Here is a 14827-nt window from a genome sequence, read left to right as displayed (position 1 = left end):
CACTTATAACACAATCACTACAACATCATGAGCTTCGAAATAGTTTTGCAATCAAACATTGGACTCGGAATTCCAAACCAAAACCCTCCGCGAGAGGCGTAAATCCTAAACGTACAGTTTCTCACGAACGAACACGAGTGCAGTCTCTCATGGACAAACACAATTTACCAGGGTGTAGTCTCTCACGGACAAACACCTGTGCAGTCTCTCACGGACAAACACAATTTACCGGGGTGTAGTCTCTCACGGACAAACACCTGTGCAGTCTCTCACAGACAAACACAATTTACCAAGGTGTAGTCTCTCACGGACAAACACCTGTGCAGTCTCTCACGGACAAACACAATTTACCAGGGTGTAGTCTCTCACGGACAAACAACTGTGCAGTCTCTCACGGACATTTTAACTTAAACGATTTCCAAAACGAACATTAAGTAAATAAGACATTAAGAGATTCCTCATTCTTAATACTCTTTTAACTTAAACGATTTCCAAAACGAACATTAAGTAAATAAGACATTAAGAGATTCCTCATTCTTAATACTCTTTTAACTTAAACGATTTTCCAAAGCAACATTAAGTAAACAAAGATATTAAAAGATTCCCCATTTTTAATACTCGTTTAAATCTAATGGTTTTCACGACAACATTAAGTAAACGTAGACATTAAGAGATTCCCCATTCTTAATACTCGTTTAACTCTAATGGTTTTCAAATTCCATGCAAAACAAACCCAAACCTATTATCAGATTTAAACCACAACTCACACCAAAACACATCAATTCATTTCTCCATAAAATCCAACCATACACGCAACAAATTTCATCAGTATTAATTAAGAACACGTCAAATACGACGAACACAAATCAACACAATCCACCACTCAAACACAACAAGTTTCATTTACTCAAAATCATACATAAATGAGTTTAAATTCATTTTCCACGAAACATTCATCAATATAACCAAAACCTAACTCTAAGATTTTACCCATAACGCCTTAGATTCATTTTCCCCCAAATCAACACTTTAACCCTAACAAAATTCTTTTCCACACAACCATAGATAAGTCCCTAAATGCAAACTAGAAGTTTGGAAGGAGCCCTTACCTTCACGTTAGCTTTCACTCTCGATTACGGTACCACAAGTAAATCCGGTAAAATCTCCGCTCGCAACGTCGCTTCCAAAGTTGGTTCCCTAGCACCGTAGCGTGGTAGTGAACAACTTTCCCTTCTATCTCTTCGCGAAACGAAGCTTAGATCTAGATGAAACAGGGAGGTTTGTGTTTGACGGTTTTGAAATCCTTAACTCCGTTTTCGAATCCGAGAAGGAGGAAGGAGTTGAGAACTTGATCTTTCTCACCCACTAGCCTTGGGTTTCAATTCTCGAACTTAAAGGAAGCAAAGAAAGCAAAAAAATGAATAACAATGGAGGAAGGAGGGAGAAGGGTTCATGCGACAGAGGAAGAAGATGAATTTAGATTTCTTTCTTTCCTTCCATTTTCCTTTCTTTCTTTTTCCTTCCTTTTTATATCCTTTTATTTTCTCCCCAAACAAATATATACATAAAGATATTTATATATATTTTAATTACTTTTAACAAATATCTCAAAATATCTAGATATTTATTAAAATTACCATTTCACTCATAACGCATTAAATTCTTCGTAAAAGATCCACCACAGTTAATTTAATTTATTCATCGACGAGTAATTCTAGTCGGCATCAAAATATCTTTTTTATCATATAAACTCCCAAAATATTAATAACTTGGCTAAAAAGCCTCCGAGTTCAATACCAAAATACACTAAAATACATAAAGTATACTTTAAAATTATGGGTCTTACAAAATGGTACCTTGATAATAATTTTTAAGTATCACAATTCTTAATACAAAAGAGGTGTCTCTTAGATCATTCGTCGTTAAACCTCTGTTAGAGATTTCTAGGTTTGCACAACAAGTCTATATTAGTATTGACCAAATAAAATCGACACATTAATCTAGGAATATAAATTTGCTCACACTAACCTTAAAGTACTCACAATTCTTTACAATAGTAATCTAAAAACTAATTGAGATAATTCTCTTATGATATAGTCATATCACTAATCAGACTTATTCATTAACTCATACATGGATTACTTCAGATCGCAAATCATTTACTTTATGTCTATTGACATAAAGCTTTCTTTGTTTTGCACTATATTTTTCATTAATGTTGTCATTAGAAATCACCATATTGACATCCATCTTTTGTAGTTTCAAAAACTATAATCAACAACTAGTGTCATGATTGTCTTAGTAGAGTCATTCAATAATAACAAATAGAATTTCTCTTTACAATCAATTCTTTCTGACACTTAATGCTCTAATTCTTAAGAGTATTGAGTTTGGTCATCATAAGCACTATTTTGATTTCTCTTGCTTCACTATTTTCTTTCATGCGCACTTTACGAAATAATCTTATTTAAATGATTATTATTAACTTTAAGTATTACAATTGAATTGTGTAAAAAGAATACCAAATGATAAAATTATAAGCAACTTATTTGAAAGTCGAAATTTTAGAGTATTTGCAAGATTAAATATTTTTATATTTGAATCCTTATATGCTCTTTGTCTAATAATCTCATACTTCGTCATCTTAATTTTTATCTCATCGACACCCTAACTCTCTTCCCATTCTAAAAAAAGGGAGAAAAAGAACTCCACCATCTCCTCCTCCACCACCACCAAAAGTGACTCCATTTGACTATTTTAAGTTGTCTGAAATATGTCAAAGCTGTTAGAAAAATGTGTCAAACAACCACCAACAAAATTTACAATCCACGGTATTTGGCCGTGCAATAAAACTAATCTTCAACCAAACTCTTGTATCGCACATGAGCCGTTAAAATGGGAAGATGTAAGTTTTTATTAAAATCAAATGATTTTTTGCTACTATTATAATTATTATATATTCTTGGAAAATAATTTTTTTTTTGTTTATTGTATCAGATGAAATGTGTTTCAATGATTGATTTTGATAATTGTTGGTGGAATTTAAACAGTGATGTTAACAACATTAATAGACTTCAATTATGGACTCACGAGTGGAACAAGCATGGTACTTGTTCTATGATGTACCCAAATGACTACTGTAATTTGGCATTTCAAATTTACAAGGATAAAGATCATCCTTCAAAACAAACGTATTCAACTAGGTGGCCTAAAACAGAAGAAAAGTGTCTCGATGTACAAAGGTATAGAGGATCATATTTGGTTTAAACCACATATTCTATGTAAACCAACTGAAAATAAGTCTGACTTAGAACAAATTATTGTTTGCTTGCATAAAAGATCATCGGTTGATTTGGTCTATATAGATTGTCTTCCCACCGCTGTTATCCCTTTGATTAAATGCCCATCAGACGTGTACTTCCGTTTATAATGAGTTGCAATTGCAATAACGTTTTTTTTTTTAATTTATTTTTTAAAGAAGATTTTATTATTTATTTTTCTGTGAGAAACGCTTTCAACTTATTCTCTAAAAAACACTCACCCTCATTCTCTTAAAATTTGCAAATAGTGTTTTTGTTCTCTTATAAAAGCTCTCCAAAAATAACATCTCATTCTCCAAATACCTCATTTTTATCAAAACAATCCCTCAAATATCACGCACGCACGCACACAGACACCGTTTTTGCGCTATCCATACTTCTCTCATTTCATCACCGCCCAAACCTGATCCAACCACCAACCTATAAGATCGGAGAAAAGGAGACACTTTTCGAGTATCCCATCACAAAACTTACCTTCTGGTCCGATCAATTTTAAACTTCTAGTTGTAACATACATGAATTATTAAAATTACAATATGATTTGTTGATTTTTTTAATACTAGCATATTCTTTTTACTAGTTTGTGGTTAACTTTAATAAAGTTGCACTTTTCAATGTATTAATAATTGCATTGGATTGCTTACAAATCTTATGTCTAGTTTTTATAAATAAATGTTAATTAGAGTGTATGAAAGTAGTCTAATTAGGATATAATTATTTTTGGATTAAGTATATAATGTTGCTATACATAAATTATTAATAATGAATAAATTAAAATGATGTATTTATCTTACACAGAAATGACATTATATTCTAAGCCTACACTAGATTAGAAATTCAAAAAAGTAATTCACAATCAACTTACACTACTAATATGCACGCCTAATTCCAAAGGCCTATAAATTGCAATAAGTAAGTTGTAAGAAACACAATATTACATGAAATAAAAACTATTAGTCACGGTGATGAGTTCTTTACTCTCCAGTGTTCTAATAATATTTTCCTATCTTCCTCGTTCATCTCTTTAACTAGCACCAATAAGTAATTACATATCTCATACTTCCTCATCTTAATTTTTATCTCATCCACACCCTAACTCTCTTCCCATTCTAAAAAAAGAGAGAAAAAGAACTCCACCATCTCCTCCTCCACCACCACCAAAAGTGACTCCATTTGACTATTTTAAGTTGTCTGAAATATGTCAAAGCTGTTAGATAAATGTTTCAAACAACCACCAACAAAATTTACAAGGTCTTTGGCCGTGCAATAAAACTAATCCTCAACCAAACCCTTGTATCGAACATGTGCGGGTAAAATGGGAACATGTAAGTTTTTATTAAAATCAAATGGTTTTTTGCTACTATTATGATAATTATATATTCTTGGAAAATAATTTTTTGTTTTGTTTATTGTATCAGATGAAATGTGTTTCAATGATTGATTTTGATAATTGTTGGTCGAATTTAAACAGTTATGTTAACAACATTAATAGACTTCAATTATGGACTCACGAGTGGAACAAGCATGGTACTTGTTCTTCGATGTACACAAAGGACTACTATAATTTGGCATTCAAAATTTACAAAAGTAAAGATATAAAGATCATCCTTCAAAACAAAGGTATTCAATCAGGTGGTCTAAAACAGAAGAAAAGTGTCTCGATGTACAAAGGTATAGAGGATCATATTTGGTTTAAACCACATATTCTATGTAAACCAACTCAAAATAAGTCTTATTTAGAACAAATTATTGTTTGCTTGGATAAAAGATCATCGGTTGATTTGGTCTATATAGATTGTCTTCCCACCGCTGTTATCCCTTTGATTAATTGCCCATCAGGCGTGTACTTCCCTTGATAATGAGTTGCAATTGCAATACCATTTTTTTTTTAAATTTATTTTTTAAAGAAGATTTTATTATTTATTTTTCTGTGAGAAATGCTTTCAACTTATTCTCTAAAAAACACTCATCCTCATTCTCTTAAAATTTGCAAATAGTTTTTTTGTTCTCTTAAAAAAGCTCTCCAAAAATAATATCTCACTCTTCAAATACCTCATTGTTATCAAAACAATCCCTCAAATATCACGCACGCACACGGACACTGTTTTTGCGCTATCCATCCTTCTCTCATTTCATCACCGGCCAAACCTATCCAACCTCCAACCTATAAGATCGAAGAAAAGGAGACACTTTTTGAGTATCCCATCACAAAACTTACCTTCTGGTCCGATCAATTTTAAACTTCTAGTTATAACATACATGAATTATTAAAATTACAATCTGATTTGTTCACTTTTTTTAATTCAAGCATATTCTTTTGACTAGTTTGTGGTTAACTTTAATAAAGTTGCACTTGTCAATGTTATAATAATTGCATTGGATTGCTTACAAATCTTATGTCTAGTTTTTACAAATAAATGTTAATTAGAGTGTATGAAATTAGTCTAATTAGGATATAATTATTTTTGGATTAAGTATATAATGGTTCTATACATAAATTATTAATAATAAATAAATTAAAATGATGAATTTATCTTACACAGAAGTGACATTATATTCTAAGCCTACACGAGATTAGAAATTCAAAAAAGTAATTCACAGTCAACTTACACTAATAATATGCACGCCTAATTCCAAAGGCCTATAAATTGCAATAAGTAAGTTGTAAGAAATACAATATTACATGAAATAAAATTTATTAGTCACGGTGATGAGTTCATTACTACTCATTGTTCTAATAATATATTCCTATGTTCCTCTTTCATCTCTTTAATTAGCACCAATAAGTAATTACATATCTCATACTTCGTAATCTTAGTTTTTATCTCATCCACACCCTAACTCTCTTCCCATTCTAAAAAAAGGGAGAAAAAGAACTCCACCATCTCCTCCTTCACTACCACCAAAAGTGACTCCATTTGATTATTTTAACTTGTCTGAAATATGTCCAAGCTCTTAGAAAAATGTGTCAAAAAACCACCAACAAAATTTACTATCTACGGTCTTTGGCCGTGCAATAAAACTAATCCTAAACCAAACTCTTGTATCGCAAATGTGCAGTTAAAATGGGAACATGTAAGTTTTTATTAAAATCAAATGGTTTTTTTTGCTACTATTATTATTATTATTATATATTCTGGGAAAATAAGTTTTTGTTTTGTTTATTGTATCAGATGAAATGTGTTTCAATGATTGATTTTGATAATTGTTGGTCGAATTTGAACAATGATGTTAACAACATTAATAGACTTCAATTATGGACTCACGAGTGGAACAAGCATGGTACTTGTTATTCGATGTACCCAAAGGACTACTATAATTTGGCATTTAAAATTTACAAAAATAAAGATATAAAGATCATCCTTCAAAACAAACGTATTCAACCAGGTGGTCTAAAACAGAAGAAAAGTGTCTCGATGTACAAAGGTATAGAGGATCATATTTGGTTTAAACCACATATTCTATGTAAACCAACTCAAAATAAGTCTTATTTAGAACAAATTGTTGTTTGATTGGATAAAAGATCATCGGTTGATTTGGTCTATATAGATTGTCTTCCCACCGTTGTTGTCCCTTTGATTAAATGTCCATCAGGCGTGTACTTCCCTTTATAATGAGTTACAATTGCAATACCAAATTTTTTTTAAATTTATTTTTTAAAGAAGATTTTATTATTTATTTTTCGGTGACAAACGCTTTCAACTTATTCTCTAAAAAACACTCACCCTCATTCTCTTAAAATTTGCAAATAGTATTTTTGTTCTCTTGAAAAAGCTCTCCAAAAATAATATCTCACTTTCCAAATACCTTATTTTTATCAAAACAATCCCTCAAATATCACGCACGCACACAGACACCGTTTATCCACTATCCATCCTTCTCTCATTTCATCACCGCCCAAACCTGATCCAACCACCAACCTTTAAGATCGGAGAAAAGGAGACACTTTTCCAGTATCCCATCACAAAACATACCTTCTGGTCCGATCAATTTTAAACTTCTAGTTATAACATACATTAATTATTAAAATTACAATTTGATATGTTGACTTTTTTAATTCAAGCATATTCTTTTGACTAGTTTGTGGTTAACTTTAATAAAGTTGCACTTTTCAATGTTTTAATAATTGCATTGGACTGCTTACAAATCTTATGTCTAGTTTTTATAAATAAATGTTAATTAGAGTGTATGAAAGTAGTCTAATTAGGATATAATTATTTTTGGATTAAGTATATAATGTTGTATACATAAATTATTAATAATAAATAAATTAAAATGATGTATTTTATCTTACACGGAAGTGACATTATATTCTAAGCCTACACTTGATTAGAAATTCAAAAAAGTAATTAACATTCAACTTACACTACTAATATGCACGCCTAATTCCAAAGGCTTATAAATTGCAATAATAAGTTGTAAGAAACACAATATTACATGAAATAAAAACTATTAGTCACGGTGATGAGTTCATTACAACTCATTGTTCTAATAATATTTTCCTATGTTCCTCTTTCATCTCTTTAATTAGCACCAACAAGTAATTACATATCTCATACTTCGTCATTTTAATTTTTATCTCATCCACACCCTAACTCTCTTCCCATTCTAAAAAAAGGGAGAAAAAGAACTCCACCATCTCCTCCTCCACCACCACCAAAAGTGACTCCATTTGACTATTTTAAGTTGTCTGAAATATGTCAAAGCCGTTAGCAAAATGTGTCAAACAACAACCAACAAAATTTACAATCCACGGTTTTTTGCCGTGCAATAAAACTAATCCTCAACCAAACTCTTGTATCGCACATGAGCCGTTAAAATGGGAACATGTAAGTTTTTATTAAAATCAAATGGTTTTTTTGCTACTATTATGATTATTATATATTTCCTGGAAAGTAAGTTTTTGTTTTGTTTATTGTATCAGATGAAATGTGTTTCAATGATTGATTTTGATAATTGTTGGTCGAATTTGAATAATGATGTTAACAACATTAATAGACTTCAATTATGGACTCACGAGTGGAACAAGCATGGTACTTGTTCTTCGATGTACCCAAAGGACTACTATAATTTGGCATTTAAAATTAACAAGGATAAAGATATAAAGAGCTTCCTTCAAAACAAAGGTATTCAACCAGGTGGTTTAAAACAGAAGAAAAGTGTCTCGATGTACAAAGGTATAGAGGATCATATTTGGTTTAAACCACATATTCTATGTTAACCAACTCAATATAAGTCTTATTTAGAACAAATTATTGTTTGCTTGGATAAAAGATCATCGGTTGATTTGGTCTATATAGATTGTCTTCCCACCGATGTTATCCCTTTGATTAAATGCCCATCAGGCGTGTACTTCTCTTTATAATGAGTTGCAATTGCAATACCGTTTTTTTTTTTTAAATTTATTTTTTAAAGAAGATTTTATTATTTATTTTTCTGTGACAAACGCTTTCAACTTATTCTCTAAAAAACACTCACCCTCATTCTCTTAAAATTTACAAATAGTATTTTTGTTCTCTTAAAAAAGCTCTCCAAAAATAATATCTCACTTTCCAAATACCTCATTTTTATCAAAACAATCCCTCAAATATCACGCACGCACGCACACGGACACCGTTTATGCGCTATCCATCCTTCTCTCATTTCATCACCGCCCAAACCTGATCCAACCACCAACCTATAAGATTGGAGAAAAAGAGACACTTTTCGAGTATCCCATCACAAAACATACCATCTAATCCAACCACCAACATACATGAATTATTAAAATTACAATTTGATTTGTTGACTTTTTAATTCAATCATATTCTTTTGACTAGTTTGTGGTTAACTTTAATAAAGTTGCACTTTTCAATGTTTTAATAATTGCATTGGATTACTTACAAATCTTATGTCTAGTTTTTATAAATAAATGTTAATTAGAATGCATGAAAGTAGTCTAATTAGGATATAATTATTTTTGGATTAAGTATATAATGTTGTATACATAAAATATTAATAATAAATAAATTAAAATGATGTATTTTATCTTACACGGAAGTGACATTATATTCTAAGCCTACACTAGATTAGAAATTCAAAAAAGTAATTCAGATTCAACTTACACTGCTAATAAGCACGCCTAATTCCAAAGGCCTATAAATTGCAATAAGTAAGTTGTAAGAAACACAATATTACATGAAATAAAAACTATTAGTCACGGTGACAAGTTCATTACTACTCATTGTTCTAATAATATTTTCCTATGTTCCTCTTTCATCTCTTTAATTAGCACCAACAAGTAATTACATATCTCATACTTCGTCATCTTAATTTTTATCTCATCCACACCCTAACTCTCTTCCCATTCTAAAAAAAGGGAGAAAAAGAACTCCACCATCTCCTCCTCCACCACCACCAAAAGTGACTACATTTGACTATTTTAAGTTGTCTGAAATATGTCCAAGCCGTTAGAAAAATGTGTCAAAAAACCACCAACAAAATTTACAATCCACGGTCTTTGACCGAAAATAAAAGTAATCATCAACCAAACTCTTGTATCGCACATGTGCAATTAAAATGGGAACATGTAAGTTTTTATTAAAATCAAATGGTTTTTTTGCTACTATTATGATTATTATATACTCTTGGAAAATAAGTTTTTGTTTTGTTTATTGTATCAGATGAAATGTGTTTCAATGATTGATTTTGATAATTGTTGGTCGAATTTGAACAATGATGTTAACAACATTAATAGACTTCAATTTTGGACTCACGAGTGGAACAAGCATGGTACTTGTTTTTCGATGTACACATAGGACTACTATAATTTGGCATTCAAAATTTACAAAAGTAAAGATATAAAGATCATCCTTCAAAATAAAGGTATTCAATCAGGTGGTCTAAAACAGAAGAAAAGTGTCTCGATGTACAAAGGTATAGAGGATCATATTTGGTTTAAACCACATATTCTATGTTAACCAACTCAAAATAAGTCTTATTTAGAACAAATTATTGTTTGCTTGGATAAAAGATCATCGGTTGATTTGGTCTATATAGATTGTCTTCCCACCGTTGTTATCCCTTTGATTAAATGTCCATCAGGCGTGTACTTCCCTTTATAATGAGTTGCAATTGCAATACCGATTTTTTTTTAAATTTATGTTTTAAAGAAGATTTTATTATTTATTTTTCTGTGACAAACGCTTTCAACTTATTCTCTAAAAAACACTCACTCCCATTCTCTTAAAATTTGCAAATAGTATTTTTGTTCTCTTGAAAAAGCTCTCTGTAAGACCCATAATTTTAAAGTACCATTTATGTATTTTTGGTGTATTTTGGATTTTGGCTCTGAGGCTTTTAAGCCAAAGTTAATAATATTTTGGTTTTATAAAATCAAAAAGATATTTTGATGCCAATTAAAATTTCTCGTCGATAAATAAATTGAAATTAACTGCGGTGAATCCTTTACGGATAATTTAATGCGTTTCGGGTGAAACGGTAATTTAACAAATATCTAGATATTTTGAGATATTTGTTAAGTTATATTTATTATCTATATATGTTTGTTTGGAGGGAAAAAGAAAAGAAAACTAGAAGGAAGGAAAAGGAAAAGAAAATAGTATAAAAGGAAGGAAGGAAAAAGGAAGAAAGGAAAAACAAAGGAAAGAAAAAGAAAGGAAGGAAAATCGAAAAATTCCATCTTCTTCCTCTGAACCGTGACCCATTTTTTCTCCTTCTCCCGTTTTCATCTTCGTCGCTTTCTTTTCTTCAAAACTAGTAACCCAAGGTTGGGTGAGAGTTAGATCAAGGATTTCGCAACTCCACTCTTCCTCTTTGATTCGAAAACGAAGAAAAACGGTATTTGAGATCCAAACACAAACCCCTCCGTTTCTCCTAGATCCAAACCTCATTTCTCGAAGAGATAGAAGGGAAAGTTGCTCACCACCACGCTACGGTACTAGTGAACTAATTTGGGAGCGGCGTTGCGAGCGGGGATTTTACCGGAATTACTCGCGGTACCGGAAACGCACGTTAAAGCTAACGTTGAGGTAAGGGCTCCTTCCAAACTTCTAGTTTGCATTAGGGACTTATCTGTGGTTGTGTGGGAAGGAATTTGTTAGGGTTAAATGTATCGATTTGGGGAAAAACGAAACTAGTGCGTTATGGGTAAAACCTTAGAGTTAGGTTTTGTTTATAATGATGAATGTTTCGTGGTAAATGAATTTGAAGTCTTTGTGTATGATTATGAGTAAATGATATTTGAGGTATCTAGGTGTTATGTTGTGTTGATTGTGTTCGTTGTATTTGGCGTGTCCATACTCGATGTTTGTTAATTGGTGTGTTTGTTGTGAAATATGGTTTGAATGTGAGAGTATGTTTGAGTTTGTTCTGTGGAATTTGAAAACCATTAGAGTTAAACGAGTATTAAAAATGGGGAATCTTTTAATACCTCAGTTTACTTAATGTGCGTTTGAGGAAAATGTTTAAGTTAACTGGGCATTGAGAATGGGGAATCTCTTAATGTCTCGGTTACTTAATATTTTGTTTTAAAGAAAAATCGTTTAAGTTAACTGGGCGTTAAGAAGGGGGAATCTCTTAATGTCTCGGTTACTTAATATTTTGTTTTAAAGAAAAATCGTTTAAGTTAACTGGGCGTTAAGAAGGGGGAATCTCTTAATGTCTCGGTTACTTAACATTTTGTTTTGAAAACCGTTTAAGTAAACTGGGCGTTAAGAATGGGGAATCTCTTAATGTCTCGGTTACTTAATATTTTGTTTTAAAGAAAAATCGTTTAAGTTAACTGGGCGTTAAGAATGGGGAATCTCTTAATGTCTCGGTTACTTAATATTTGTTTTTGAAAATCGTTTAAGTTAACTGGGCGTTAAGAAGGGGGAATCTCTTAATGTCTCGGTTACTTAATATTTTGTTTTAAAGAAAAATCGTTTAAGTTAACTGGGCGTTAAGAATGGGGAATCTCTTAATGTCTCGGTTACTTAATATTTTGTTTTAAAGAAAAATCGTTTAAGTTAACTGGGCGTTAAGAATGGGGAATCTCTTAATGTCTCGGTTACTTAATATTTTGTTTTAAAGAAAAATCGTTTAAGTTAACTGGGCGTTAAGAATGGGGAATCTCTTAATGTCTCGGTTACTTAATATTTTGTTTTAAAGAAAAATCGTTTAAGTTAACTGGGCGTTAAGAATGGGGAATCTCTTAATGTCTCGGTTACTTAATATTTTGTTTTAAAGAAAAATCGTTTAAGTTAACTGGGCGTTAAGAATGGGGAATCTCTTAATGTCTCGGTTACTTAATATTTTGTTTTAAAGAAAAATCGTTTAAGTTAACTGGGCGTTAAGAATGGGGAATCTCTTAATGTCTCGGTTACTTAATATTTTGTTTTAAAGAAAAATCGTTTAAGTTAACTGGGCGTTAAGAATGGGGAATCTCTTAATGTCTCGGTTACTTAATATTTTGTTTTAAAGAAAAATCGTTTAAGTTAACTGGGCGTTAAGAATGGGGAATCTCTTAATGTCTCGGTTACTTAATATTTTGTTTTAAAGAAAAATCGTTTAAGTTAACTGGGCGTTAAGAATGGGGAATCTCTTAATGTCTCGGTTACTTAATATTTTGTTTTAAAGAAAAATCGTTTAAGTTAACTGGGCGTTAAGAATGGGGAATCTCTTAATGTCTCGGTTACTTAATATTTTGTTTTAAAGAAAAATCGTTTAAGTTAACTGGGCGTTAAGAATGGGGAATCTCTTAATGTCTCGGTTACTTAATATTTTGTTTTAAAGAAAAATCGTTTAAGTTAACTGGGCGTTAAGAATGGGGAATCTCTTAATGTCTCGGTTACTTAATATTTTGTTTTAAAGAAAAATCGTTTAAGTTAACTGGGCGTTAAGAATGGGGAATCTCTTAATGTCTCGGTTACTTAATATTTTGTTTTAAAGAAAAATCGTTTAAGTTAACTGGGCGTTAAGAATGGGGAATCTCTTAATGTCTCGGTTACTTAATATTTTGTTTTAAAGAAAAATCGTTTAAGTTAACTGGGCGTTAAGAATGGGGAATCTCTTAATGTCTCGGTTACTTAATATTTTGTTTTAAAGAAAAATCGTTTAAGTTAACTGGGCGTTAAGAATGGGGAATCTCTTAATGTCTCGGTTACTTAATATTTTGTTTTGAAAACCGTTTAAGTTAACTGGACGTTAAGGAGGGGGAACCTCTTAATGTCTCGGTTACTTAATATTTTGTTTTAAAGAAAAATCGTTTAAGTTAACTGGGCGTTAAGAATGGGGAATCTCTTAATGTCTCGGTTACTTAATATTTTGTTTTAAAGAAAAATCGTTTAAGTTAACTGGGCGTTAAGAATGGGGAATCTCTTAATGTCTCGGTTACTTAATATTTTGTTTTAAAGAAAAATCGTTTAAGTTAACTGGGCGTTAAGAATGGGGAATCTCTTAATGTCTCGGTTACTTAATATTTTGTTTTAAAGAAAAATCGTTTAAGTTAACTGGGCGTTAAGAATGGGGAATCTCTTAATGTCTCGGTTACTTAATATTTTGTTTTAAAGAAAAATCGTTTAAGTTAACTGGGCGTTAAGAATGGGGAATCTCTTAATGTCTCGGTTACTTAATATTTTGTTTTAAAGAAAAATCGTTTAAGTTAACTGGGCGTTAAGAATGGGGAATCTCTTAATGTCTCGGTTACTTAATATTTTGTTTTAAAGAAAAATCGTTTAAGTTAACTGGGCGTTAAGAATGGGGAATCTCTTAATGTCTCGGTTACTTAATATTTTGTTTTAAAGAAAAATCGTTTAAGTTAACTGGGCGTTAAGAATGGGGAATCTCTTAATGTCTCGGTTACTTAATATTTTGTTTTGAAAACCGTTTAAGTTAACTGGACGTTAAGGAGGGGGAACCTCTTAATGTCTCGGTTACTTAATATTTTGTTTTAAAGAAAAATCGTTTAAGTTAACTGGGCGTTAAGAATGGGGAATCTCTTAATGTCTCGGTTACTTAATATTTTGTTTTAAAGAAAAATCGTTTAAGTTAACTGGGCGTTAAGAATGGGGAATCTCTTAATGTCTCGGTTACTTAATATTTTGTTTTAAAGAAAAATCGTTTAAGTTAACTGGGCGTTAAGAATGGGGAATCTCTTAATGTCTCGGTTACTTAATATTTTGTTTTAAAGAAAAATCGTTTAAGTTAACTGGGCGTTAAGAATGGGGAATCTCTTAATGTCTCGGTTACTTAATATTTTGTTTTAAAGAAAAATCGTTTAAGTTAACTGGGCGTTAAGAATGGGGAATCTCTTAATGTCTCGGTTACTTAATACGTTTGGGGTTACCAATGCACCAGCTATTTTCATGGACTACATGAACAGAATCTTTAGTCCATTCCTTGATAAATTTGTTGTGGTGTTCATTGATGATATATTGATTTATTCAAGAACTGAAGAAGAGCATGGAGAACATTTACGTCAAGTTCTTGAGATTTTACGCGAGAAGCCATTGTATGCCAATCTGTCA

At 31.4% G+C, this 14827-nt stretch overlaps 1 protein-coding gene across 1 annotated transcript; it reads left to right on the top strand.

Moving 5' to 3' along the window:
* The first annotated feature begins 2773 nt into the window (after positions 1-2773).
* On the top strand, positions 2774-5176 carry LOC140920791 (ribonuclease S-4-like). Its single transcript, XM_073369623.1, has 3 exons — positions 2774-2905; positions 2998-3242; positions 4792-5176. Exons 1-3 carry the CDS (start codon positions 2774-2776, stop codon positions 5174-5176), a joined length of 762 nt encoding a protein of 253 aa, XP_073225724.1.
* The last annotated feature ends 9651 nt before the right edge of the window (positions 5177-14827 follow it).

The sequence above is a fragment of the Cicer arietinum genome, chromosome 6 (genome assembly GCF_000331145.2).
Source record: "Cicer arietinum cultivar CDC Frontier isolate Library 1 chromosome 6, Cicar.CDCFrontier_v2.0, whole genome shotgun sequence".
In the NCBI taxonomy this organism is placed as follows: Eukaryota; Viridiplantae; Streptophyta; class Magnoliopsida; order Fabales; family Fabaceae; genus Cicer; species Cicer arietinum.
The sequence above is the reverse complement of the archived record's forward strand: the minus strand, read 5'-3'. Positions and strand labels throughout refer to the sequence as shown.